Raw genomic sequence first — 24,708 nt, forward strand, 5'->3', positions numbered from 1 at the left:
TGGCTACCAAAAATGTGAGTTAAATTGACTGAAAGATTAATATATGGAAACATTTATATTTATTTCTATATCGACAACACAAATATTGTTCTCGCGGCCTGCTTACTGGGCATGAACACCACTCAGTAATTGGAAAAGTAAGAAGGAAATGGACCATCTCACCTCACCACTCGACTAAGTTAATTATCCATGAAACAATGTGTGACAAATATGAGATCGATAGAATGTGTCAGTCACCCCACCTCATTTGTTTCACTGCTGGTTGACAGACGGCAATTTTCATCTTCCGTGTTCTGTGGTTCAAACTCCTTTATCTGTGCTGGCTGATTGCCGACCTAAATTCTTTATGGTATAGCCTGGCAGCCAATGCAATATTACCGACCCAGCGATGGAGTCTGTTGTCTGCAGGGATTATTTCACACAAGCGGTGTCAGTGTAGTACAGATATTTGGATGCTGAGATAAGACGACGAAGTGCAGACAGATGCTTAAAGATTCGAGCATCAGGCAGTAAAGAGTGTTTATTTAGTATGAAGTGGAAAGTGACGATTGACATCAGAATGAATGCAGTGATCTGGCTTAATGACTGAAGACTCAGTCGACTATAGTTTGGTGTGCTTCCACAAGGCAAACACATTGTCTCTCTTCTCCTGTCCGATTCCTCTCTCTCTGTATTGCTGGCTCATTGACTCTCTGTATTGCTGGCTCATTGACTGATTCACTTCAGTATGACTGATGGATCCCTGATTTCTCGTGTCATTGATCACTCACTGTTTATGTTTGCCCGCTTGGCTACCCTCTGCCGCAGTGTTGTTACTGTTGTGTCTAGACAAGACAGCCTAGACACAATGAGAGGAAGCCGAAAGGCACGCGCTCAAACTCACGCAGGCTGGCTTGAGGTCTGAAACAGGATACGTAATGAATGCTATAAAGAAAAGTACGTAGCTTCTGGAATACTTAACTTTAATCCACATTTGTAGAACATCGCTCTTGATGATACATTTAGAATCTCAATATCAATTGAACACGGCGCCTTGCTAGGTCGTAGCAAATGTATCTGAAGGCTATGCTAACTATCGTCTCGGCAAATGAGAGCGTATTTGTCAGTGATCCATCACTGGCTAAGTCTGCTGTACAACTGGGGCGAGTGCTAGGACGTCTCTCTAGACCTGCCGTGTGGTGGCGCTCGGTCTGCTATCACTGACAGTGGCGACACGCGGGTCCGGCGTATACTAATGGACCGCGGCCGATTTAAAGCTACCACCTAGCAGGTGTGGTGTTTGGCGGTGACACCACAGTTACCATGATTCCCCACTCTTTCCGCGAGGGTGCTGAATTTTCCGTTGTACATCTTTGTCATTGGTGGGATCAATTTACTATCCCACTCAGTGAACAACCGATGTTAAGTGACCACGCATCCCATACTTCATACAAGATTAAGATTTCGAACTTTCTATGGCTGGCTTGTAACCTGGAAACTCCTGCATTGCTTTAAGGTTTGCCTCGTTGTGGCCTTATCCAACTCTGACTGCTGGGCTCTTTGAGTATTGCACACCGCTAGGATTTTCATGAAGTGTTTTTCTGCATTCCAAACTTATTAAGAACGTAGAGAGACAGCAACAAACTCACTTGCTTCTCTCACCTGTCTCCAGATGTTTGTGAGTCGGCAGCATCCCTCTTGCTGTTGGTCAGACTTTAAACGGTGCAACCGAATCCAAGTGTAGCAAACACTTTGGTTAAGAGATCCATATCTGGTGGTGGCTTAGTCACCCCTCATACCCTGAGTGCCTTGCAGCAAAGTATTACAAATCAAAACATTTAAATAAAATGCACATGGCATGCACACTTCTTTGACACCAGCTGTAAACAGCAAAGGAAACCAAGTATAACATCGTATTTTGTCTAACAGTTACCATGCACTTAAACATTACACTCATTTATGAAACATCTACGGCAACTTACGATCTCCATGTGTTACAGAAACTATAATATAAATGCTAGGCACTGGGCGATCTCCAATGTGTACACGTGACATCGAAGGTATATCAATGTCAGCTTCACAGCAATGCTCTGAAAACGTCGTGCTGTACTTGATCTGCTGCATTCTCTTACAAGCCTTGATCCACAATCTTTCCCTTGCACTGCTCTTCATTAACATATATACGTATGAAGCAACATGCACCTATATTCAGAATTGCTCCCAAACCCCAAGATCGATTTCAACCAAATCTGGGACATAAACAGCTAGCTACATTAGTATCAGCACTGTGGGCTCCTAGCTCCATTAGGAGCGCAGATAAGGACAGAAAGTGTTTTTTCCGACACATGCTGTACAGACTGCCCTACACAACCGTCATATTTAGTGGGAATAGTGTCGACCTGCCTTATCGACCTGCTTTTGGGGGCCCTTTATGTCAGAGGCAAAAAAACTGTTTTCAAGTTCCTGACATGTAGACTGCCCAGCACAACAGGCATGTTCTGGGAGTAGTATTAGCTTGCTCTATCAACCTGTTTTATTGGGGCTATACTTGTGGAAAAGGATGAGGTGGATAGAGGAGCAAAGCAGCAGAGAAAAGGTCAGTTGTAAACATAAAGCAGTGAACGAAAAAATCGAAACACTTAGACTGTATTTAAACCAAAAGTATTAGTTTAGCTGCACCGTTTATATGTAAAAAGCTATCTGAGCATCTGTAAACTAAACGAGTAACCATTTCCATGCAAATTTTTGAATTCATTTCGATGAATAACACTACAGTACAGATATTTGACACAGTGTTTTTGGCCCTTCTAATATGGCTAAGTGAAATAATTGTTGACTTCGTGATTACTGGGCCCTGCATGCTGCGAACATGCAAGGAGTACAGCTTAGGCTCTGAATATAATATATTACTTGTTCTGAAAACTTTCCGATCATTGGATGCCACTGTATTTTTTTTTTCTTTTTTTTTTTTTACACACACAAAGAGCAATTTGTATATTATATGAACAAAACTTCTTTCTCATCTGCATACATGTTCTATTTTTCCGCTAGCGCAATAACATTATTCTTACAGGGACAGCGGTAAAGGTCGCAGCAAGTATATAGTAATTTGTTAATTTTAATTGTTCAGTGAATTCGAGTGTTAGGTAAAGGAGACGATTAATCAGTCCAAGGTACACTATGGGCCATTAAAATTGCTACACCACAAAGATGACGTGCTACAGACGCGAAATTTAACGGACAGGAAGAAGATGCTGTGATACGCAAATGATTAGCTTTTCAGAGCATTCACACAAGGTTGGCGCCGGTGACGACACCTACAACGTGCTAACATTAGGAAAGTTTCCAACCGATTTCTCATACACAAACTGCAGTTGACCGGCGTTGCCTGGTGAAACGTTGTTGTGATGCCTCGTGTAAGGAGGAGAAATGCGTACCATCACGTTTCCGACTATGATAAAGGTCGGATTTTAGCCTATCGCGATTGCGGTTTATCGTATCGCGACATTGCTGCTCGCGTTGGTCGAGATCCAATGACTGTTAGCAGAATATTGAATCCGTGGGTTCAGGAGGATAATACGGAACGCAGTGCTGGATCCCAACGGCCTCGTATCACTAGCAGTCGAGATGACAGGAATCTTATCCGCATGGCTGTAACGGATCGTGCAGCTACGTCTCGATCCCTGCGTCAACAGATGGGGACGTTTGCAAGACCACAACCATCTGCACGAACAGTTCGACGACGTTTGCAGCAGCATGGACTATCAGCTCGGAGACCATGGCTGCGGTTACTCTTGACGCTGCATCACATACTGGAGCGCCTGCGATGGTGTACTCAACGACGAACCTGGGTGCACGAATGGAAAAATGTCATTTTTTCGGATGAATCCAGGTTCTGTTTACAGCAACATGATAGTCGCATCCGTGTTTGGCGACATCGCTCGAACGCACATTGGAAGAGTGTATTCGTCATCGCCATACTGGCGTACCACCCAGCGTGATGGTATGGTGTGCGATTGGTTACACGTCTCGGTCACCTCTTGTTCGCATTGACCGCACTTTGAACAGTGGACACTACATTTCAGATTTGTTACGACCTATGGCTCTACCCTTCATTCGATCCCTGCGAAACCCTACATTTCAGCAGGATAATGCACGACCGCATGTTGCAGGTCCTGTACGGGTCTTTCTGGATACAGAAAATGTTCGAGTGCTTCCCTGTCCAGCACATTCTCCAGATCTCTCACCAACTGAAAACGTCTGGTCAATGGTGGCCGAGCAACTGGCTGGTCACAATACGCCAGTCACTACTCTTGATGAACTGTGGTATCGTGTTGAAGCTGCATGGGCAGCTGTACCTATACACGCCATCCAAGCTTTGTTTGACTCAATGCCCAGGCGTATGAAAGCCGTTTTTACGGCCATAGGTGGTTGTTCTGGGCACTGATTTCTCAGGATCTATGCACCGAAATTGCGTGAAAATGTAATCACATGCCAGTTCATGTATAATATATTAGTGCAATAAATACCCGTTTATCAGCTGCATTTCTTCTTGGTGTCGCAATTTTAATAGCCAGTAGTGTACTTGTGTCTAAGGAAAGAGGCAACGTGCTAAGATGCAGCGTGGACTGGTTTGTCCACAGGGAATAGTACGGCGCGGCGGTCGCCAGCGCTGCGGCCCTACCCCAACTGGGAGACGAACCGTCTGGGCAGGGGGCCCACCAGCAGGGGCAGCGCACCGCGCATCACCTCCACCTACCGCGTCTGGGTGGATCCCTGCGACCGCCTCTGGGTCGTCGACACCGGGCTCGCCGACCCTGGCAACGGCACTGTCGTCACCATCACCGCACCGCAGATCCTCGTTTTCAACCTGCTCAACGACCGGCCCATCTTCAAGTACAGTCTTTCTTCTTTTTTTTCCTCATTGGTCTTCTGATTTGATGCAGTCCGCCACGAATTCCTCTTCTGTGCCAACCCTCTCATCTCAAGGAGCAGTTGCAACCTACATCCTCAATTCTTTACTGGATGTATTCCATTCTCTGCCTTCCTCTACAGTTTTTAACCTCTGCACCTCCCTCTAATACCATGGAAGTTCTTCGCTGATGTCTTAACACATGTCCTATCATCCTCTCCTTTCTTCTTTTCAGTGTTTTCCATGTATTACTTTCATCTCCGATTCTGCGTACAACCTCCACATTCCTTCCTAATCAGTCCACTGAATTTCCAAAACTAGTCTGTAGTATCATGCCTCAAATGCTCCCATTCTGTTCTGTTCATATTTTCCACGGTCCATGTGTGCTGTGCTCCAAACGTAAATTCTCAGAAATTTCTTCCTCAAATTGACGCTTATGTTTGGTTCAAAGGTTCAAATGGCTCCGAGCACTATGGGACTTAACATCTGTCGTCATCAGTCCCCTAGAACTTAGAACTACTTAAACCTAACTAACCTAAGGACATCACACACATCCATGCGCGAGGCAGGATTCGAACCTGCGACCGTAGCGGTCACGCGGTTCCAAACTGAAGCGCCTAGAACCGCACGGCCACACCGGCCGGCTATGTTTGGTTCTAGTAGACTTCTCTTTCCCGGGAATGTCCTTTTTCCAGTGCTAGTCTGCTTTTCATGTCCTCCTTGCCCCGTACGTCATTGGTTATTTTGCTGCCTAGGTACCAGAATTCCTTAACTTCGAGTGCTTTGTGATTCCCAATTATGATGTTATGTTCCTCGCTATTCTCATTTCTGGTGCTTCTCGTTACTTTCGTCTTTCTTCGATTTACTCTCAGTCCATATTCTTCACTCATTAAAAAAATTCCATTCAACAGATCCTGTAGTTCTTCTTCACTTTCACTGAAGATAGCAACGTCTGACATCTTTTCTAACCTGAGCGCTTCGTGTTTGGTCTTCCACTCTTATTTTTCCCTCTTGGATCTTGTACACACAGTACGTTACCTGTCTTTCCCTAAAGCTTAGCCGGCCGCGGTGGTCTTGCGGTTCTAGGCGCTCAGTCCGGAGCTGCGCGACTGCTATGGTCGCAGGTTCGAATCCTGCCTCGGGCATGGATGTGTGTGATGTCCTTAGGTTAGTTAGGTTTAAGTAGTTCTAAGTTCTAGGGGACTGATGACCACTGATGTTAAGTCCCATAGTGCTCAGAGCCATTTTGAACCTAAAGCTTACCCCTATTTTTCTCAGAAGAGACTGTGTAGAGCGAAGCGTCTCTGGGACTCTATTATTAAAGAGGCAGTGAAGATACAGGTCAGTGATAACCTGGTCAACCACGATGGCGGCACCCAACTCAGCACCGCACGGAACACAACATTAGCGAGAATAAGACGAGAGCGCACCGTTGGAGGCAGTTCGGTGGCGGTGGATCGAATAAACAGGCCACATCGAGACGAGACGCCAGGACTCGACGCCCGCAGCTGCCCCCCACCACCACCACCACCCGCTGCCGCGCCGATTCCGCTAGCGCCTAATTGGCACCGAGGATGCAGAGAAACCTGTGCTCCAGCGGCTATAAAGATCAGGACGAGACGTGAACCTGACACTCGCTGAGTGGCACTGAAGGGTTGAGCTTGCTCCTCTTTCTCGCGCACTGTCAGCCATAGGCCCCCGCTTGCACGGGAGTACAAACAGAAGTGTTTTAGGGCTCAGTTTTTATTAAAACACTGACAGGCACTTGCACCGAGGTCTAGCAGCTCAGCAAAACAGCACTTGGGAAGTTTTGCATGGCGTCGCCTGACAGCAGAATTGTCGTGTCTTCTCGTCGAGGTGGTATGTCGAGCTTTGGTGGTGCCTTGGAGTGGCGACGGTCTCTTTCCGCTGACGACACGAGGCGCATTTTCTTGTTGCCGCTGGCCGCGCCGCCGGCCGTTTCGAGTGCTTCGGCTACCTCACAGTTAGTCTCTGCTCCCCCCAAGAATAGGGAAAAAGTAGGCCAGGACCTGGAAGCAGGCCGCGGAGCCACAGAAAGGCTTTCCGCAGCCTCCGTCCAGAATTCCGCGTCTACCATCGTTCTCCTAGGGTCAGCAATGCAACCGGAAAACCCAACGGTGACAACTAAAGTTGTAACTGACAATCACCTGGCAGCAAACCCCCTTTCCGCTCCAGACATGGCAAACACACGCATATCACAAACAAATACTTGTTAGTATTTGCGAGCCCCCCCCCCCCCTTCCCCCCTAGACCGCTCCTGCTTGCCAACGGCCAAAATCGCCTCGCCGAACACATCCTCCGACTAAGTGGCAAGCAGAAGTCCCGTCAACCGACCAAAATCCTTCCCAAACGCGCAACTGCTAACCAACCCCCTACCCGATCTCAGTTCCTCAAATCCCTGGACTCAAGTCCACCTCATCAAAACAGCGGCGTGCAAGGAAGGACAGGAAGGAGAAGCACTCAGAAGCACTCCACCACCCCCACCCCAACCACTCCAGCACACTGTGAGGAACCTGCGCCCCGACAGCACCTTTCGTCGGCCTGGGAGGGGACCAGGAAACAACGGCAATGGAAGGGAACCACGTAAACGGGCAAGACTCGGACGGTTTCGTGCTGGCGAAGAAAACCTTTCGCCACCCGAGGCTTCCGGCGGTTCGGGGAGTGGGACCCACCCCGAACAGGTTTCAGGCGGTGGCTGATGAGCCAGAGACATCACACGACACAACACAAACCCAAAACCATGTCACCCACCACTTCCCTCCGACTGTCGCAGAGTTTACCCAGAACTATGAGGAACTTTCGAGATGCTAAAAACAGAAATCGGGGGAGGCAGTTTCCAGGCAAAACCTGCTGGTGGTGACAAAATCAAAATAACAGTACGCACACTTGAACACTACACCACAATCAAAACACTTCTTAACAACAAAAACATACCCCACTACACATTCCCCACAACAAAGACACGTAACAAGAACATTGTGATCCGAGACCTCCCAAGGCGACTGTCCCCCCAGGCGATCAAAACAGATTTGACTGCCCAGGGGTACGTCGTCAATGCGGTCCAGCAGATGGGCAACACAGGGAGCAAATGGCCCCTATATCAGGTCACACTGCCAGATATCCCGCAAAACAAGAGGGAAATACAATCCTGGCTGTCCCTGTGACGACTGAACCACTGCGCCGCAAAAACAAGATGGTGCAGTGCTTCAGGTACCAGGGCCTGAATCACATTGCAGCACACTGCACCATGGCAGTAAGGTGCAGAAAATGCGCCGAGGCCCATGACACAAGGACATGCACACTAAAACACACGGACCTACAAATAAGATGCGCGCTGTGTGGTGAGAAACATGACGAACAGTGTGTGGATGGCGAGAACACCAAGATGTGAATATATGGCAGTGATAAAAGTGGCCGGCCAGTGTGGCCGAGCGGTTCTATGCGCTTCAGTCTGGAACCACGCGACCGCTACGGTCGCAGGTTCAAATCCTGCCTCGGGCATGGATGTGTGTCGATGTCCTTAGGTTAGTTAGGTTTAAGTAGCTCTACGTTCTAGGGGACAGAAGACCTCAGGTCTTAAGTCCCATAGTGTTATGTGCTGCGAATACATAGAAAGATACATCCCTTATCATTTAGCTGCAATATAACAGGTCAGCAACTGGAAGCAGTTAATTCCATAAATTATCTGGGAGTACGCATTAGGAGTGATTTAAAATGGAATGATCATATAAAGCTGATCGTTGGTGAAGCAGATGCCAGACTGAGATTCATTGGAAGAATCCTAAGGAAATGCAATCCGAAAACAAAGTAAGTAGGTTACAGTACGCTTGTTCTCCCACTGCTTGAATACTGCTGAGCATTGTGGGATCCGTACCAGATAGGGTTGATAGAAGAGATAGAGAAGATCCAACGGAGAGCAGCGCGCTTAGTTACAGGGTCATTTAGTAATCGCGAAAGCGTTACGGAGATGATAGATAAACTCCAGTGGAAGACTCTGCAGGAGAGACGCTCAGTAGCTCGGTACGGGCTTTTGTTGAAGTTTCGGGAACATACGCTCACCAAAGAGTCAAGCAGCATATTGCTCCCTCCTACGTATATCTCGCGAAGAGACCATGAGGATAAAATCAGAGAGATTAGAGCCCACACAGAAGCATACCGACAATCCTTCTTTTCACGAACAATACGAGACTGGAATAGAAGGGAGAACCGATAGAGGTACTCAAGGTACCCTCCGCAACACACCGTCAGGTAGCTTGCGGAGTATGGATGTAGATGTAGATGTAGATAGTGCTCAGACCCATTTGATAAAAGTGGTAGTGCGACCTCCAGACCAGATGTGAGGAAACGCAAATCAGCAAATCGTAAGTAATTACTTTTTTTACAAAAAATCGCGAACTGAACTGTTTTATAATCTATAACTAACAAGACTGTATCGTTATAGATCCCGCTGATGATACCTTAGAACAGGAGAAGGCGAAAAGCGTATGGGAGATATAATGTAACTAGCAGCAGGAAAAGGCAATTTGATTTGCAAAACAAGTTCAAAATGGCTCTGAGCACTATGCGACTTAATTTCTGAGGTCATCAGTCGCCTAGAACTTAGAACCAATTAAACCTAACTAACCTAAGGACATAATACACATCCATGCCCGAGGCAGGATTCGAACCTGCGACCGTAGCGGTCGCGCGGTTCGAGACTGATGCGCCTAGAACCGCAAGGCCTGCAAAACAAGTATTTATATAATTGCGTAGGCTTCCGCGGCCAGAGTCAGTCGACATAAAAGTTTTCTGGGTTTGGTACCGCGTCATAATGTAAAAAACTACTGCTACTGGAGAAAAACCAACGTTTTTGGCCACGATTGAAGCGGCCTTCTTCTGGGTCTAATGGTGCGTTCTAGCTGTTCCGTGTCCCTTGTATTTTGTTGCTAATGTTCACTGCGCATGGAATTACATCATAATTTTAAAAAGGTAGATAGTTTCATTGGTCACTTAAGGAAGAAGGAGAGGGAACTTTATTTTTCCAGGTGATTATTTTAATAGGTTATTATTAAAATAAAGTTGGTTTTTCTATAGCAGCAGTAGTTCTTTACATTATGACGCGGTACCAAACCCAGAAAACTTTTATGTCGCAGTATTTATATGCTTGCTGCGGAGGATATTATTAGTCTTTTGGTGTCCCTGACAGTGGTAGTCTGTACAATCGCAAGTAAATTACCCTACATTTATCGATGTAGATATTGCAGATGCTGTGGATCCGCACTGCCTTACGTGCTGACGCGCGGCCGTGTGCCCGCAGCTACTACCTGAAGGAGGCGGACTACCGACCGAACTCGTTCTTCGCGCACATCGCGGTGGACGTGACGGCGGACAGGTGCGCCGAGGCGTTCGCCTACCTGCCGGACCTGGGATCCTACTCCATGGTGGTGTTCGACCTGGCGCGCATGTCATCGTTCCGCGTGCAGCACCACTTCTTCTTCTTCGAGCCGCAGCACGGCGACTACCGCATCGCCGGGCTGGACTTCCAGTGGACGGACGGCGTCTTCTCGGCGGCGCTGTCGGCGCCAGACCCCGCGGACGGCGGCTTCCGCACCCTCTACTTCCACGCGCTGTCCGCCACCACCGAGTACGCCGTCTCCACCAGACTCCTGCGCAACAGGTTGGTTCACTCTGCATTACGTGTGCCGAGAGACATTAAAAATGGCCAAACGATTTGAGAAACGAATTGTCTGAAAGCAAGAAATAACATACACTACTGGCCATTAAAATTGCTACACCACGAAGATGACGTGCTACAGACGCGAAACTTTAACGACAGGAAGAAGATGCTGTGATACGCAAATGATTAGCTTTTCAGAGCATTCACACAAGGTTGGCGCCGGTGACGACACCTACAACGTGCTAACATTAGGAAAGTTTCCAACCGATTTCTCATACACAAACTGCAGTTGACCGGCGTTGCCTGGTGAAACGTTGTTGTGATGCCTCGTGTAAGGAGGAGAAATGCGTACCATCACGTTTCCGACTATGATAAAGGTCGGATTTTAGCCTATCGCGATTGCGGTTTATCGTATCGCGACATTGCTGCTCGCGTTGGTCGAGATCCAATGACTGTTAGCAGAATATTGAATCCGTGGGTTCAGGAGGATAATACGGAACGCAGTGCTGGATCCCAACGGCCTCGTATCACTAGCAGTCGAGATGACAGGAATCTTATCCGCATGGCTGTAACGGATCGTGCAGCTACGTCTCGATCCCTGCGTCAACAGATGGGGACGTTTGCAAGACCACAACCATCTGCACGAACAGTTCGACGACGTTTGCAGCAGCATGGACTATCAGCTCGGAGACCATGGCTGCGGTTACTCTTGACGCTGCATCACATACTGGAGCGCCTGCGATGGTGTACTCAACGACGAACCTGGGTGCACGAATGGAAAAATGTCATTTTTTCGGATGAATCCAGGTTCTGTTTACAGCAACATGATAGTCGCATCCGTGTTTGGCGACATCGCTCGAACGCACATTGGAAGCTTGTATTCTTCATCGCCATACTGGCGTATCACCTGGCGTGATGGTATGGGGTGCCATTGGTTACATGTCACGGTCACCTCTTGTTTGCGTTGACGGCAGTTTGAACAGTGGACGTTACATTTCAGATGTGCTACGACCCGTGGTCCTACCCTTCATTCGATCGCTGCGAAACCCTACATTTCAGCAGGATAATGCACGACCTCTACGGGCCTATCTTGATACAGAAAATGTTCTACTGCTGCCCTGGGCAGCACATTCTCCAGATCTCTCACCAATTGAAAACGTCTGATCGACGGTGGGCGAGCAACTGGCTCGTCACAATACGCCAGTCACTACTCTTGATGACTGCGGTATCGTGTTGAAGCTGCATGTGCATCTGTACCTGTACACGCCATCCAAGCTCTGTTTGACTCAATGGCCAGGCGTATCAAGGCCGTTATTACGGCCAGAGGTGGTTGTTCTGGGTACTGATTTATCAGGATCTATGCACCCAAATCGCGTGAAAACGTAATCACATGTCAGTTCTAGTATAATATATTTGTCCGATGAATACCCGTTTATTATCTGCATTTCTTCTTGGTGTAGCAATTTTAATGGCTAGGTTACAGAAACATTTGAATGATGCAACACCGACAAAGATCCCCTAATACTATTTGTGATTCTAAGTCAAACACTGAAGTTTAAATTTTCAAGTGGCACCTCAAAAAATGGTTTATATGGCTCTGAGCACTATGGGACTTAACATCTGAGGTCATCAGTCCCCTAGAACTTTAAACTACTCAAAGCTAACTAACCTAAGTACATCACACACATCCACGCCTGAGGCAGGATTCTAACGTGCGACCGTATCAGTCGCACGGTTCTGGACTGAAGCGGCTAGAACCGCTCGAGCCACCGCTGCCAGCTAGTGGCACCTTATTTGCTGTCCATAAGATGGGCGTTCAGTAAGTAATGCAAGCGGTTCCTTTTATTGAGGATTCCAATGCACCACATTATCTCCCCACTCCTTAGGTTGCAAAACCGTATATTTCACCTTCCGGGGAGGGCTCCTATGCCACACGGTACCGCTCTAATAATCGACATCGAAGCCAACGTCTTGCTTCATCAATAACCTTCCCATCATCCATGTACTTCTTCCTGCAGAGTGCATTGGCCCAAACAGAAAGGTGTGAGATCTGGGCTGTAGGACGGATAAGGAAGACGAGTTGAATGAAGTTTCGTGAGCTCCTCTCGAGGGCCTATATTTGTGCGAGGGCTTGCGCTGTCATGGAGAAGGAGCAGTTCGTTTGATCTTTTCTGGCGACGAACACGCTGAAATCGTTTCTTCACTTTCACTTTACCATGAGGGAGCGCATCAAATAGAACAACCCCTTCAGAATTCCAAAAGCTCGCCGGCATGGCTTTACCGCCGGACGGTGTGGTTTTGAATTCTTTTTCGGTTGAGAGGTAGTGTGGCGGCACCCTATGGATTGCCGTTTTGTTTTCGGTTCGAAATGATGAACTCATGTTTCATCGCCGGTGATAATGGTCACCAAAAAATTCTCACAATTAGGGTTGTAACGTGCAAGCAGTTTAGCTCTCTATCGCATTCTGTTGAGGGACGGAGAGGGCACCGATCTTTGAGTGCCCCAACTAGAGGACAAATGTGTCAGCCCTACCAACAGAGACGTCCAATTGTGCAGCGAGTGGTGTTTGATTGTGATCCGTGGATCAACTCGAATGAGAGTGTCCGCACGTTCCAACGTTGCAGGAGTCACAGCTGTGTCAGACGGCCGGCACGAGGGAGATCAGATAGGTTATCTCGCTGCGATGATGACAGGGGTCTCGTCCAACGACTCACCGTGGCTTTGTTCACTGCCAGGTCTCCATACACATTCTTCAGGTGCCTAGGCATATCTGCGACGTTCTCGTTTTCTGCCAAAAGAAACTCATTGACAGATCTCTGCTTGGAAAGCACCTCTGTCACAGACGCCATTTTGTAGGCTACCCGTAGCGCCGCCACCTATTGCAACATTATGAAATCTTACGGGCTGAAGAGGGAATATTCCACGATATCCCACGACAAATTTCGGGTTTTTCAACCAAAATTAGCTGAGGAAAAAAGTGTTGCATTGCTTATTTCACACCCCAAAATTTCGAGCACCATTCTATGACACGTCAAGCGTTTCTCTAATCCGTTTCATTGATTACTCGTAGACAAATTATTTCACAAAACATTTCACGGTTTAAAAAAAGTTATTTCAGAATTGTTTCTTAACCGTTAAATATCGCGTAAATTGAACTTTTTACGGGAAATTATTGGCAGCCGCAGGCGGACTTCATAGCTTCCCCAGTCCATGAACGAAAAAAAAAGAAAAAAACGCGCTGCAGAAAAGTCGTCCAGGGCGAAACACTCGTCTCAACTGCCTCGTCCGCCCTCAGCACGGCACACTGCGCCTCCTCCCTCCAAACACGAGTAAGCCAAGGGAAAAACAGAAACAGTGGCAAATGACACGGGTCAAGGGAGACCTGCAGAGGATCGACGCTTGTGGCAGGGGTTGCCCTCTAGGAAAGTGCGGAAACTCCAAACACGAGTAAACCAAGGGAAAAACGGGAATAGTGGCAAATGACACGGGTCAAGGGAGACCTGCAGAGGATCGACGCTTGTGGCAGGGGTTGCCCTCTAGGAAAGTGCGGAAACTCCAAACACGAGTAAACCAAGGGAACAAAAGGAACAGTTGCAAACGACACGGTTCAAGGGAGACCTGCAGAGGATTGACGCTTGGGGCAGAGGTTGCCCTCTAGGAAAGTGCGGAAACTCCAAACACGAGTAAACCAAGGGAAAAACAGGAACAGTTGCAAACGACACAGTTCGAGGAAGACCTGCAGAGGATCGATGCTTGGGGGAGGGGTTGCCCTCTAGGAAAGTGCGGAAGCTCCAAACACGAGTAAACCAAGGGAAAAACAGGAACAGTTGCAAACGACACAGTTCGAGGAAGACCTGCAGAGGATCGATGCTTGGAGGAGCGGTTGCCCTCTAGGAAAGTGCGGAAACTCCAAACACGAGTAAACCAAGGGAAAAACAGGAACAGTGCCAAACGACACAGTTCAAGGGAGACCTGCAGAGGATCGACGCTTGAGGCCGGGGCTGCCCTCTAGGAAAGTGTGGAAACTCCAAACACGAGTAAGCCAAGGGAAAAATAGGAACAGTGGCAAACGACACGGTTCAAGGGAGACCTGCAGAGGATCGACGCTTGGGGCAGGGGTTGCCCTCTAGGAAAGTGCGGAAACTCCAAACACGAGTAAACCAAGGGAAAAACAGGAACAGTGGCAAACGACACGGTTCAAGGGAGACCTGCAGAGGTCGACGATTGGGGCAGGGGTTGCCCTCTAGGAAAGTCCAGAAACTCCAAACACGAGTAAACCAAGGGAAAAACAGGAACAGTTGCAAACGACACGGTTCAAGGAAGACCTGCAGAGGATCGACGCTTAGGGCAGGGTTGCCCTCTAGGAAAGTGCGGAAACTCCAAACACGAGTAAACCAAGGGAAAAACGGGAACAGTGGCAAATGACATGGGTCAAGGGAGACCTGCAGAGGATCGACGCTTGTGGCAGGGGTTGCCCTCTAGGAAAGTGCGGAAACTCCAAACACGAGTAAACCAAGGGAAAAACAGGAACAGTTGTAAACGACACGGTTCAAGGGAGACCTGCAGAGGATTGACGCTTGGGGCAGAGGTTACCCTCTAGGAAAGTGCGGAAACTCCAAACACAAGTAAGCCAAGGGAAAAATAGGAACAGTGGCAAACGACACGGTTCAAGGGAGACCTGCAGAGGATCGACGCTTGGGGCAGGGGTTGCCCTCTAGGAAAGCGCGGAAACTCGAAACACGAGAAAACCAAGTGAAAAACAGGAACCGTGGCGAACGATACAGTTCAAGAGAGACCTGTAGAATATCGATGCTTAGGGCAGGGGTTGCCGCTTGACCCTCGACATAAACAAATGTAACGTATTGCGCATAAAAAATGGAAAAGACCCGTTATTGTATGATTACACTGTTGACAAACAGTAACCGGAAGCAATCACCTCTATTAAATATCTGGAAATACGATTACAGGGTGATTTGAAGTCCACATGAAACTAATTGTACGAAACGCATATGCCAAGCAGTCATAATGCTCAGGAAATGTACTCCACTACGAAGGAGAGAGTTTACTAAAACTTCGCTCAAATAATTGTTGACTGTTGCTCGTCGTTCCGAGATTCATACTACACACAACAAAAAAAGTTTTGCATCACCTCGGTTCCGATAGTTACGGAACCTGTACAGAAAATTGGGATCGAGATCAACATAAACACCATTTCCGCCATTTTTATTGCTCATGAGAACCACACATTGCATGTAGTACCACCATATAGCGAGACCTTAAGAGGTGGTGGTCCAGACTGCTGTACACTCCGGTACCTCTAATACTCAGTAGTACGTCCTATTGTATCGATGCATGCCTGCATTCGTCGTGGCATACTATCCACAAGTTCATCAAGGTACTGGTCCACACTGTCCCACTCCTCAACGGCGATTGATTTGGTGTGGTGAGCGTCGTCCATAAACAGCCCTTTTCATTCTATTCGAGGCATGTTCGATAGGGTCATGTCTGGAGAACATGCTGGCCTCTCTAGTCGAGCAATGTCGTTATCCCGAAGGAAGTCATTCACGAGATGTGGACGATGGGGTCCCAAATTTTCGTCCATGAAGACGAATGCCTCGCCAATATGCTGCCGATATGGTTGCACTATCGGTCGGAAGACGGCATTCACATATCGTACAGCCGTTACTATGCCTTCCATGACCACCAGCGGTGTACGTCGGCCCCACATAATGCCACCCCAAAACAGCAGGAAACCTTGCACTCGCTGGACAGTGTGTATAAGGCGTTCAGCCTGACCTGGTTGCCTCCAGTCACGTCTCCGACTATTGTCTGGTTGAAAGCATATGCGACACTCTTCGGTGTAGAGAACGTGATGCCAATTCTGAGCGGTCCATTCGGAATGTTGTTGGGCCCATCTGTAAAGCGCTGCATGGTGTCGTAGTTACAAAGATGGGCCTCGCCATGGATGTCGGAAGTGAAGCTACGTATCATGCAAAAAATTGCGCACAGTTTGAGTCGTAACACGATGTCCTGTAACTGCCTGAATAGAATTATTAAACATGATGGTGTTGCTGTCAGGGTTCCTCCGAGCCATAATCCGTAGGTAGCAGTCATCCACTGCAGTAGTAGCCCTTGGGCGGCCTGAGCGAGGCATGTCATCGACAGTTCCTGTCTCTCCTCCACGTCCGAACAACATCGCTTTGGTTTCTATCGTATTGTATTGTATGTTAACCAGGGACCTAGAAACGACGGAGAGGCTCCGTCCCCGCCGCTGCTGCACCACAACCCCACGACGACTACCGCCGTCCACTTCACCCCTCCGCCGCCCCACACCGAACCCAGCGTTATTGTGCGGTTCGGCCCCCGGTGGACCCCCCAGGGAACGCCTCACACCAGACGAGCGTAACCCCTATTTTTGCGTGGTAGAGTAATGGTGGTGTACGCGTACGTGGAGAACTTGTTTGCGCAGTAATCGCCGACATAGTGTAACTGAGGCGGAATTAGGGGATCCAGCCCGCATTCGCCGAGGCAGATGGAAAACCGCCTAAAAACCATCCACAGACTGGCCGGGTCACCGGACCTCGACACAAATCCGCCTGGTGGATTCGTGCCGGGGACCAGGCGCTCCTTCCCGCCCTGAAAGCCGTGCGTTAGACCGCACGGCCAACCCGGCAGGCTTCGCTTTGGTTTACTCAGAGACGCCTGGCACAAAGTAACAATGCGGGCGCGATCGAACTACGGTATTGACCGTCTAGGCATGGTTGAACTACAGACGACACGAGCTGTGTATCTCCTTCCTGGTGGAATGACTGGAATTGATCGGCTGTCGGACCCCCTCCGTCTAATAGGCGCTCCTCATCCATGGTTGTTTAAGCCTTTGGGTGGGTTTAGTGACATCTCTGAACAGCCAAAGGCTCTGTGTCTGTGATACAATATTCACTGTCAACGTCTATCTTCAGGAGTTCTTGGAACCGGGATGAAAAAAAAAGTGGTTCAAATGGCTCTGAGCACTATGGGACTTAACTTCTGAGGTCATCAGTCCCCTAGAACTTAAAACCATTTAAACCTAACTAACCTAAGGACATCACACATATCCATGCCCGAGGTTGTAGCGCCAACAACCGGGGTGATGCAAAACTTTTTTTCATGTGTACAAACTGATAGAGGAAATAAAGAAGACCCAAAGAAGAGCAGCTCGTTTTGTCACAGGTTCATTCAGTAAGCACGAAAACGTCACGAAACTGCTCAGCCAACTGTAATGGCAGGTGCTACCAGAGAGGTGTTCTGCAGTGTGGTGTGGTTTGCTGTTAAAGTTCCGAGAGCGCACATTCCTGGAAGAATCACTCAACGTAGTTGTTCCTTCTCCATATATCTCGCGAAGAGACCATGAAGGTAAAAGTAGAGACTTAACAACAATCTTTCTCCCCGCGTACCACCCGCGACTGGAACAGCATAGGGGGAAGCGACAGTGGTAGACAATGTGCCCTCTGCGACGTACCATAAAATAGAATGAGATTTTCAATCTGCAGCGGAGTGTGCGCTGATATGAAACTTCCTGGCAGATTAAAACTGTGTGCCCGACCGAGACTCGAACTCGGGACCTTTGCCTTTCGCGGGCAAGTGCTGTACCATCTGAGCTACCGAAGTACGACTCACGCCCGGTACTCACAGCTTTACTTCTGACAGTGTCTCGTCTCCTACCTTCCAAACTTTACAGAAGCTCTCCTGCGAACCTTGCAGAACTAGCACTCCTGAAAGAAAGGATATAGCGGAGACATGGCTTAGCCACAGCCTGGGGGTGTGCGCTCATATGAAACTTCCTGGCAGATTAAAACTGTGTGTCCGACCGAGACTCGAACTCGGGACCTTGCAAGGTTCGCAGGAGAGCTTCTGTAAAGTTTGGAAGGTAGGAGACGAGATACTGGCAGAAGTAAAGCTGTGAGTACCGGGCGTGAGTCGTGCTTTGATAGCTCAGATGGTACAGCACTTGCCCGCGAAAGGCAAAGGTCCCGAGTTCGAGTCTCGGTCGGGCACACAGTTTTAATCTGCCAGGAAGTTTCATACCATAAAATAGCTTGCGGAGTACAGATGTATATGCAAATCTCTGAACGTCGCCACCGTCATCGGCCCTCAGCTGGTGTTAAACAGTGGTATGCTGGTGGCTATCCCAATCGTCCTGTAAGCTTTGTGTCAGATGGTTATGCACCGAAACTACATCTACATCTACATTTATACTCCGCAAGCCACCCAACGGTTTGTGGCGGAGGGCACTTTACGTGTCACTGTCATTACCTCCCTTTCCTGTTCCAGTCGCGTATGGTTCGCTGGAAGAACGACTGTCGGAAAGCCTCCGTGCGCGCTCTAATCTCTCTAATTTTACATTCGTGATCTTCTCGGAAGTATAAGTAGGGGGAGGCAATATATTCGATAACTCATCCAGAAACACACCCTCTCGAAACCTGGTCAGCAAGCTACACTGCGATGCAGAGCGCCTGTCTTGAAGAATCTGCCACTTGAGTTTGCTAAACATCTCCGTAACGCTGTCACGCTTACCAATAACCCTGTGACGAAACGCGCCGCTCTTCTTTGGATCTTCTCTATCTCCTCTGTCAACCCGACCTGGTACGGATGTCGCAGCCATGAGAGTACTTCAGAATGGCCGGCGTTTGCAGGACCGCGGCTGGCACGACGCCCTGGTTCCGCTCCTTCCGGGCAGTGGGATCGCGCGGGCCCAGCGGCCAGTCGACTGGCAGCTTCCTGGACGAGGAGACGGGCGTGCTCTTCCAGATGGAGGTGAACAACCACCGCGTCACCTGCTGAAACTCGCGCACCGGCCTCCCCATGTCCCCTGCCACCATAGGCGTCGTCGCCCCTGACGACGGTCGCTCCTTCGTCTACCCCAGCGACATCAAGGTAACTAACCGGCACCTGCGCTCCTGCTTGCCGCAATTGTTTAACAACGTCTTCACAAAGTTGCTTCACATACATGATTTTCAATAAAAATTAATAACCGCAAAAATGCTAGTTACTTGGAAAAATACAAAACATTTGAGGTAAAATTCTAATAATTAAACGAAGTATTTAGATATTTTAATATTTTAAACAAATATGAGCTCGGTTGTGAGCTCTGCAAGATCCATGAACTATTTTATATTTACGTGACAAACCCTAATTCTAGGGCTGTATTTTATTTTTGACACATGGAACTATCCCGACAATTGTAAAAACGGCGATGGTACATTAGTCCTTACTAATGTAAAATTGCTACCTTCTGAAGAAGACAAATTTATATTTGTCGAAACGTAGGTAAAGAATTTCTTTATCAATTGCAACTGGTTGGCTGTTTATAATTTTATTATTATGAAACATTTAGACTTATTTCAGGAGCTTTATTATTATTGCACGAATTAGATTTCGAGTTATAAGTTCGTTTCCTACTACACAGCTGATCCCAAAGATGGCAACCAAACAAGGATAAAAGTGTAAACTTTCTTAATTTATTGATTCTTGGTTCAAATGGCTCTAAGCACTACGGGACTTAACATCTGCGGTCATCACTCCCCTAGACTTACAACTACTTAAACCAAACTAACCTAAGGACATCACACACATCCAAGCCCAAGGTACCGAGCGAGGTGGCGCAGTGGATAGCACACTAGACTCGCATTCTGGAGGACGACGGTTCATCTACATCTACATGGATACTCTGGGAAACACACTTAAGTGCCTGGCAGAGGGTTCATCGAACCACCTTCACAATTCTCTTTCATTCCAATCTCGTATAGCGCGCGGAAAGAATGAACACCTATATCTTTCCGTACGAGCTCTGCTTTCCCTTATTTTATCGCGGTGATCGTTCCTCTCTATTTAGGTCGGTGTCAACAAAATATTTTCGCATTCGGGGGAGAAAGTTGCTGATTGGAATTTTGTGAGAAGATTCCGTCGCAACGAAAACCGCCTTTCTTTCAATGATGTCCAGCCCAAATCCTGTATAATTTCTGTGACATTCTCCTCCAAATTTCACGATAATACAGAACGTGCCGCCTTTCTTTGAACTTTTTCGATGTACTCCGTCAGTCCTATCTGGTAAGGATTCCACACCGCGCAGCAGTATTCTAAAAGAGGACGAACAAGCGTAGTGTAGGCAATATCCTTAGTAGGTCTGTTACATTTTGTAAGTGCCTGCCAATAAATCCTGATTTAGCTTTTCCGTGCTCTCCCTAAATCGCTCCAGGCAAATGGCGGGACGGTTCCTTTGAAAGGATACGGCCGACTTCCTTCCCTAATCCGATGAGACCGATGACCCCGATGTTTGGTCTCCCCCCCAAACAACCCAACCCCAAGCCCAAGGTGGGATTCGAGCCTGCGACCGTAGCAGCAGCGCGGTTCCAGACTGAAGCGCCTAGATCCACTCGGCCACAGCGGCCGGCTATTGATTCTTGGCCTCTGTTAGATTAAAGAGAGCCGTTATGATGTCACAAACCTGAAGCCGACGCCCGCCATGTTAGCTGCCCTAAACTTTAGCTTCTGTTGAAATATTTTTATCAGAAACGCCAGCTTGCGTCATTTACGGTTATACTAATCATCCTGATTACACTCTAATTTTGTAAAGGAATCAATTTCATTCGTAAGTGGGCTCATTGAAGAGAGATTTTCTTTTACATGCCACCGAGCGAGGTGGCGCAGTGGTTAGACACTGGACCCGCATTCGGGAGGACAACGGTTCAATCCCGCGTCCGGCCATCCTGATTTAGGTTTTCCGTGATTTCCCTAAATCGCTCCAGGCAAATGCCGGGATGGTTCCTTTCAAAGGGCACGGCCGACTTCCTTCCCCGTCCTTCCCTAATCCGATGAGACCGATGACCTCGCTGTCTGGTCTCCTTCCCTAAACAACTCAACTTTTTCATGCCGTTCCATGAAATCTGATTGCACTGTTCACTTTTACTGTAGAAGTTTTAGTTCTGTCATTTGACTTCCTATCAGTCTACTCGAAAAGCTCTCTCGGTGAACTCTGTGAGAAGGAAACACTGGAAACCGTACAAACATAGCAAAATAAGTTCTCAGCATTTTCGGGAGGGTAAAATAAACCAAACATCAGTTTCGCCTGCCCGTATTAAGGGAAGCCTTTTTATATCGTTCACTTCTCTCCTTGGTCATTCCAAACGTATAAAAAGGAGAAAGTTACGTTAAGGCGAAATGCATCGTATTATTCGATCAAATATGCTTTTAACACTGTCTTAAAATTCCTTGTCCACGGTGTGTTATTCACTAAAGCACTGCAAGACTTTCTATTTGAAGCAACTGTTCTGTGCACACGACAGAAATTAAGAACAAAAAGCAATCATAAACAGCAGTCTGCTAATTTTGTGGGGCATATAGCATGGCGTCCCCGACTTCAAAGCAACTTACAGCTTATGTCCTTAGTACCATCTTCCCTTATCATACTTTCATAGATTCCTGACTTAAATTATAAATGTTATCTCTGTTGAAAGTCTTGACACAGTAACATTTCTTTCCTACCACATCCATTAGGAAATCATTTATAATAACTATGAACAACATACAGTGGAATAAGGCCATTTATGTCGTTATCTACTCGTGAATGAAGACATCCACGTTTTGCTCCTATTTAGATGTAACATTTTCTAAAAGGGATGAAAAACTGAATAAAATCTGCTCGTTCAATAGCAATTGCGGGAATAGATAATCTTTTTTTTTTAATTTCTAAGATTTCGAACTGAGTGAGCCTTGAGACATTTCCCTCCGCGTATAGGACTTCTACATCTATCTATTTTTGTGGTTTTGGTTTAATCACTGTTCGGCAAAGGCTGAATCTGATTTCTTTAATCTCCAGCTTCTGTGGTGTTCTTTGAGCCTAGTACACATCGACATCCAAGTCTCTCCAGTATATCAGGACTGATACCACTTGCAGATGAACTTGTAAATCCCTCTTTTCATTATGACCGGATGTTTATCTTTTGAACTGAAGCAAGATGTACCTAATGGCTGTCGGACATATGGAAACAGAGAGAAACCCTTTGCCTTTAAAATGTTGCTGGGCTTATTAGAAGTTTCATCTGTAGAGGATAAACGGCACCACTTCCTTTTCGATCCTTGTACGTTGTTCACTGGGTACGGTAGGTATCTGGCTTGCTTCTTCAGTTTTTTATTCACAATGTTCTCAATAATTTTGGATTCAGATTCATTACTTCTAGCAAATGATTTGTTATATTACGTTCCTCGTCATAGTCTTCTGAGGATAAGTGGACAGCAAAGAGACGGTGATTCCTATGATAAAATGCTGCATGTTTGTAGGCTGTTGGATGTTGAGAGGAAGTTTGGATGAATGTGTCAGTGAAGGAGTATTTCCGGTAGACTTTAAACTTATAGTTGCTATTTTCTGTCTGTTAGTTGATATATAGAGAATTAGTGGTGGAATGTCCTGACTTTATGTTAGTATGGTCCAAATGGCTCTGAGCACTATGGGACAACATCTATGGTCATCAGTCCCCTAGAACTTAGAACTACTTAAACCTAACTAACCTAAGGACAGCACACAACACCCAGTCATCACGATGCAGAGAAAATCCCTGACCCCGCCGGGAATCGAACCCGAGATGTTAGTATGCTACTGGTTCATATTTTCCAGGAACTTCTGGAGTTGTCTGATGGAACACTTCTCCATTAAAAGAATATCATCGGAATATCTTTACCTATACACAACATGTTTTGCCACTGGTTCACTTTTAAGAAAATCAGCCTCCTACTTCCCCACGAAAATTTCTGATAGCAACGGGGATAAGGTTGAGTTCATTGCCAGACGATGTGCCTTTTTTGTAGTAGCTGTCTTGAAGTCACTTAACCACTGTATTGCTGCACAGAAATTTCTGTCTTCCTGTTTTTGTCACCAGCCTTCTGACTGGTTTGATGCGGTCCACTTCCAAACGAGAGTTCCTCTCCTGTACCAATCTCTTCGCCTCAGTACTAGCACCCTACATCCTCAATTATTTGTTGGATAGTCTCTGCCTTCACATACCGTTTTTCCTCTATAGCTCCCTCTAGTACCATAAACGTTGTTCCTTGACGTCTTATGTCGTATTGTACTGTCTATTCTTCTTGTCGAAGCTTTCCACATGTTCCTCTCTTCGCCGATTTTGCAGAAAACCTCTTCATTTCCTACCTTATCAGTACACTTAATTTTCAACTTCCTTCTGTTGCATTACATCTCAAACACTTCGATCCTCTTCTGTTCCTGAATTTTTCCAAACAATGGATTCCTCGAAATTTCTTCCTCAAATTAAGGCCGACGTTTGATCCTAGTAGACATCTCTTACGAATTAATGCCCTCATTTTCCTATGCTAGTCTGCTTTTTATGCCCTCCTTGCGTCTTTCATCACTTGCAATTTTCCTTACAAAGGTAGTAGAATTCCTTCACGCCATCTACTATGTGGTCCCCAATGTCGATGTTAAGTTTCTCGCTAATCTCCTTCCATTTTAAACCCACTTCTCCTTGATTTGTGTGTCTTCGCTTCTTCGATGCGGGGACAGAACAACACGGGCAAAACACTACATCCTTGTCTCATGCGTTCATGATACGCGCATTTCGTCGCTGGCCTTCCATTTTAAAGAGTTACACCTGAGAAACAGCTCTTACGCTGTGAGGGAGCGATGCCTTGATAGGACAAGGCATTAGGCGGCTCGAAAAGCCTTTCGAAATTCTCTGACTAACAAAGACTTACGGCTGTTTCTTTTTTCTGAAGATAAGCGGGAACCGTGAGTATGCAAGACCGTCACAGAAACAAGTTGAAATTTTCGTCCGATTTTCGTAATGGTCAAGTAGAAACACTCGACTAAAAGTTTTCATAGCAGTCTCTCTACATGTTCTAATGTCCCGTACTGTATCAAACTACTTTTATGTTCTGCACATGTAACATATCATAGGTAAACTAGTTTACACAAAATGACGGCCTTCTGATTATTTTTTTAAACACTGAAAGACTACCATTAAATTATGTGGACCTCGGTATCACAGAACATATACACTGAAGAGCCAAAGAACTGGTACACCTACCTAATACCGTATAGGGCCCCCGCGAGCACGCAGAAGTGCCGCAGCACGACGTGGCATGGACTCGACT

General features: G+C 47.1%; 1 protein-coding gene across 1 annotated transcript in view; it reads left to right on the forward strand.

Annotated features, from left to right (window-relative positions):
- Window positions 1-24,708, forward strand: part of LOC124545031 (protein yellow-like) — a 108,249-nt gene that overhangs the window by 78,969 nt on the left and 4,572 nt on the right. Inside the window, exons 3-5 of the mRNA XM_047123811.1 lie at window positions 4,623-4,875; window positions 10,209-10,568; window positions 19,242-19,482. Coding sequence (XP_046979767.1) covers window positions 4,623-4,875; window positions 10,209-10,568; window positions 19,242-19,389 — 761 coding nt within the window. The 3' untranslated portion in view covers window positions 19,390-19,482. The remainder of the gene's footprint in view (window positions 1-4,622; window positions 4,876-10,208; window positions 10,569-19,241; window positions 19,483-24,708) is intronic.

This window comes from Schistocerca americana, chromosome 8 (assembly GCF_021461395.2).
Source record: "Schistocerca americana isolate TAMUIC-IGC-003095 chromosome 8, iqSchAmer2.1, whole genome shotgun sequence".
In the NCBI taxonomy this organism is placed as follows: domain Eukaryota; kingdom Metazoa; phylum Arthropoda; class Insecta; order Orthoptera; family Acrididae; genus Schistocerca; species Schistocerca americana.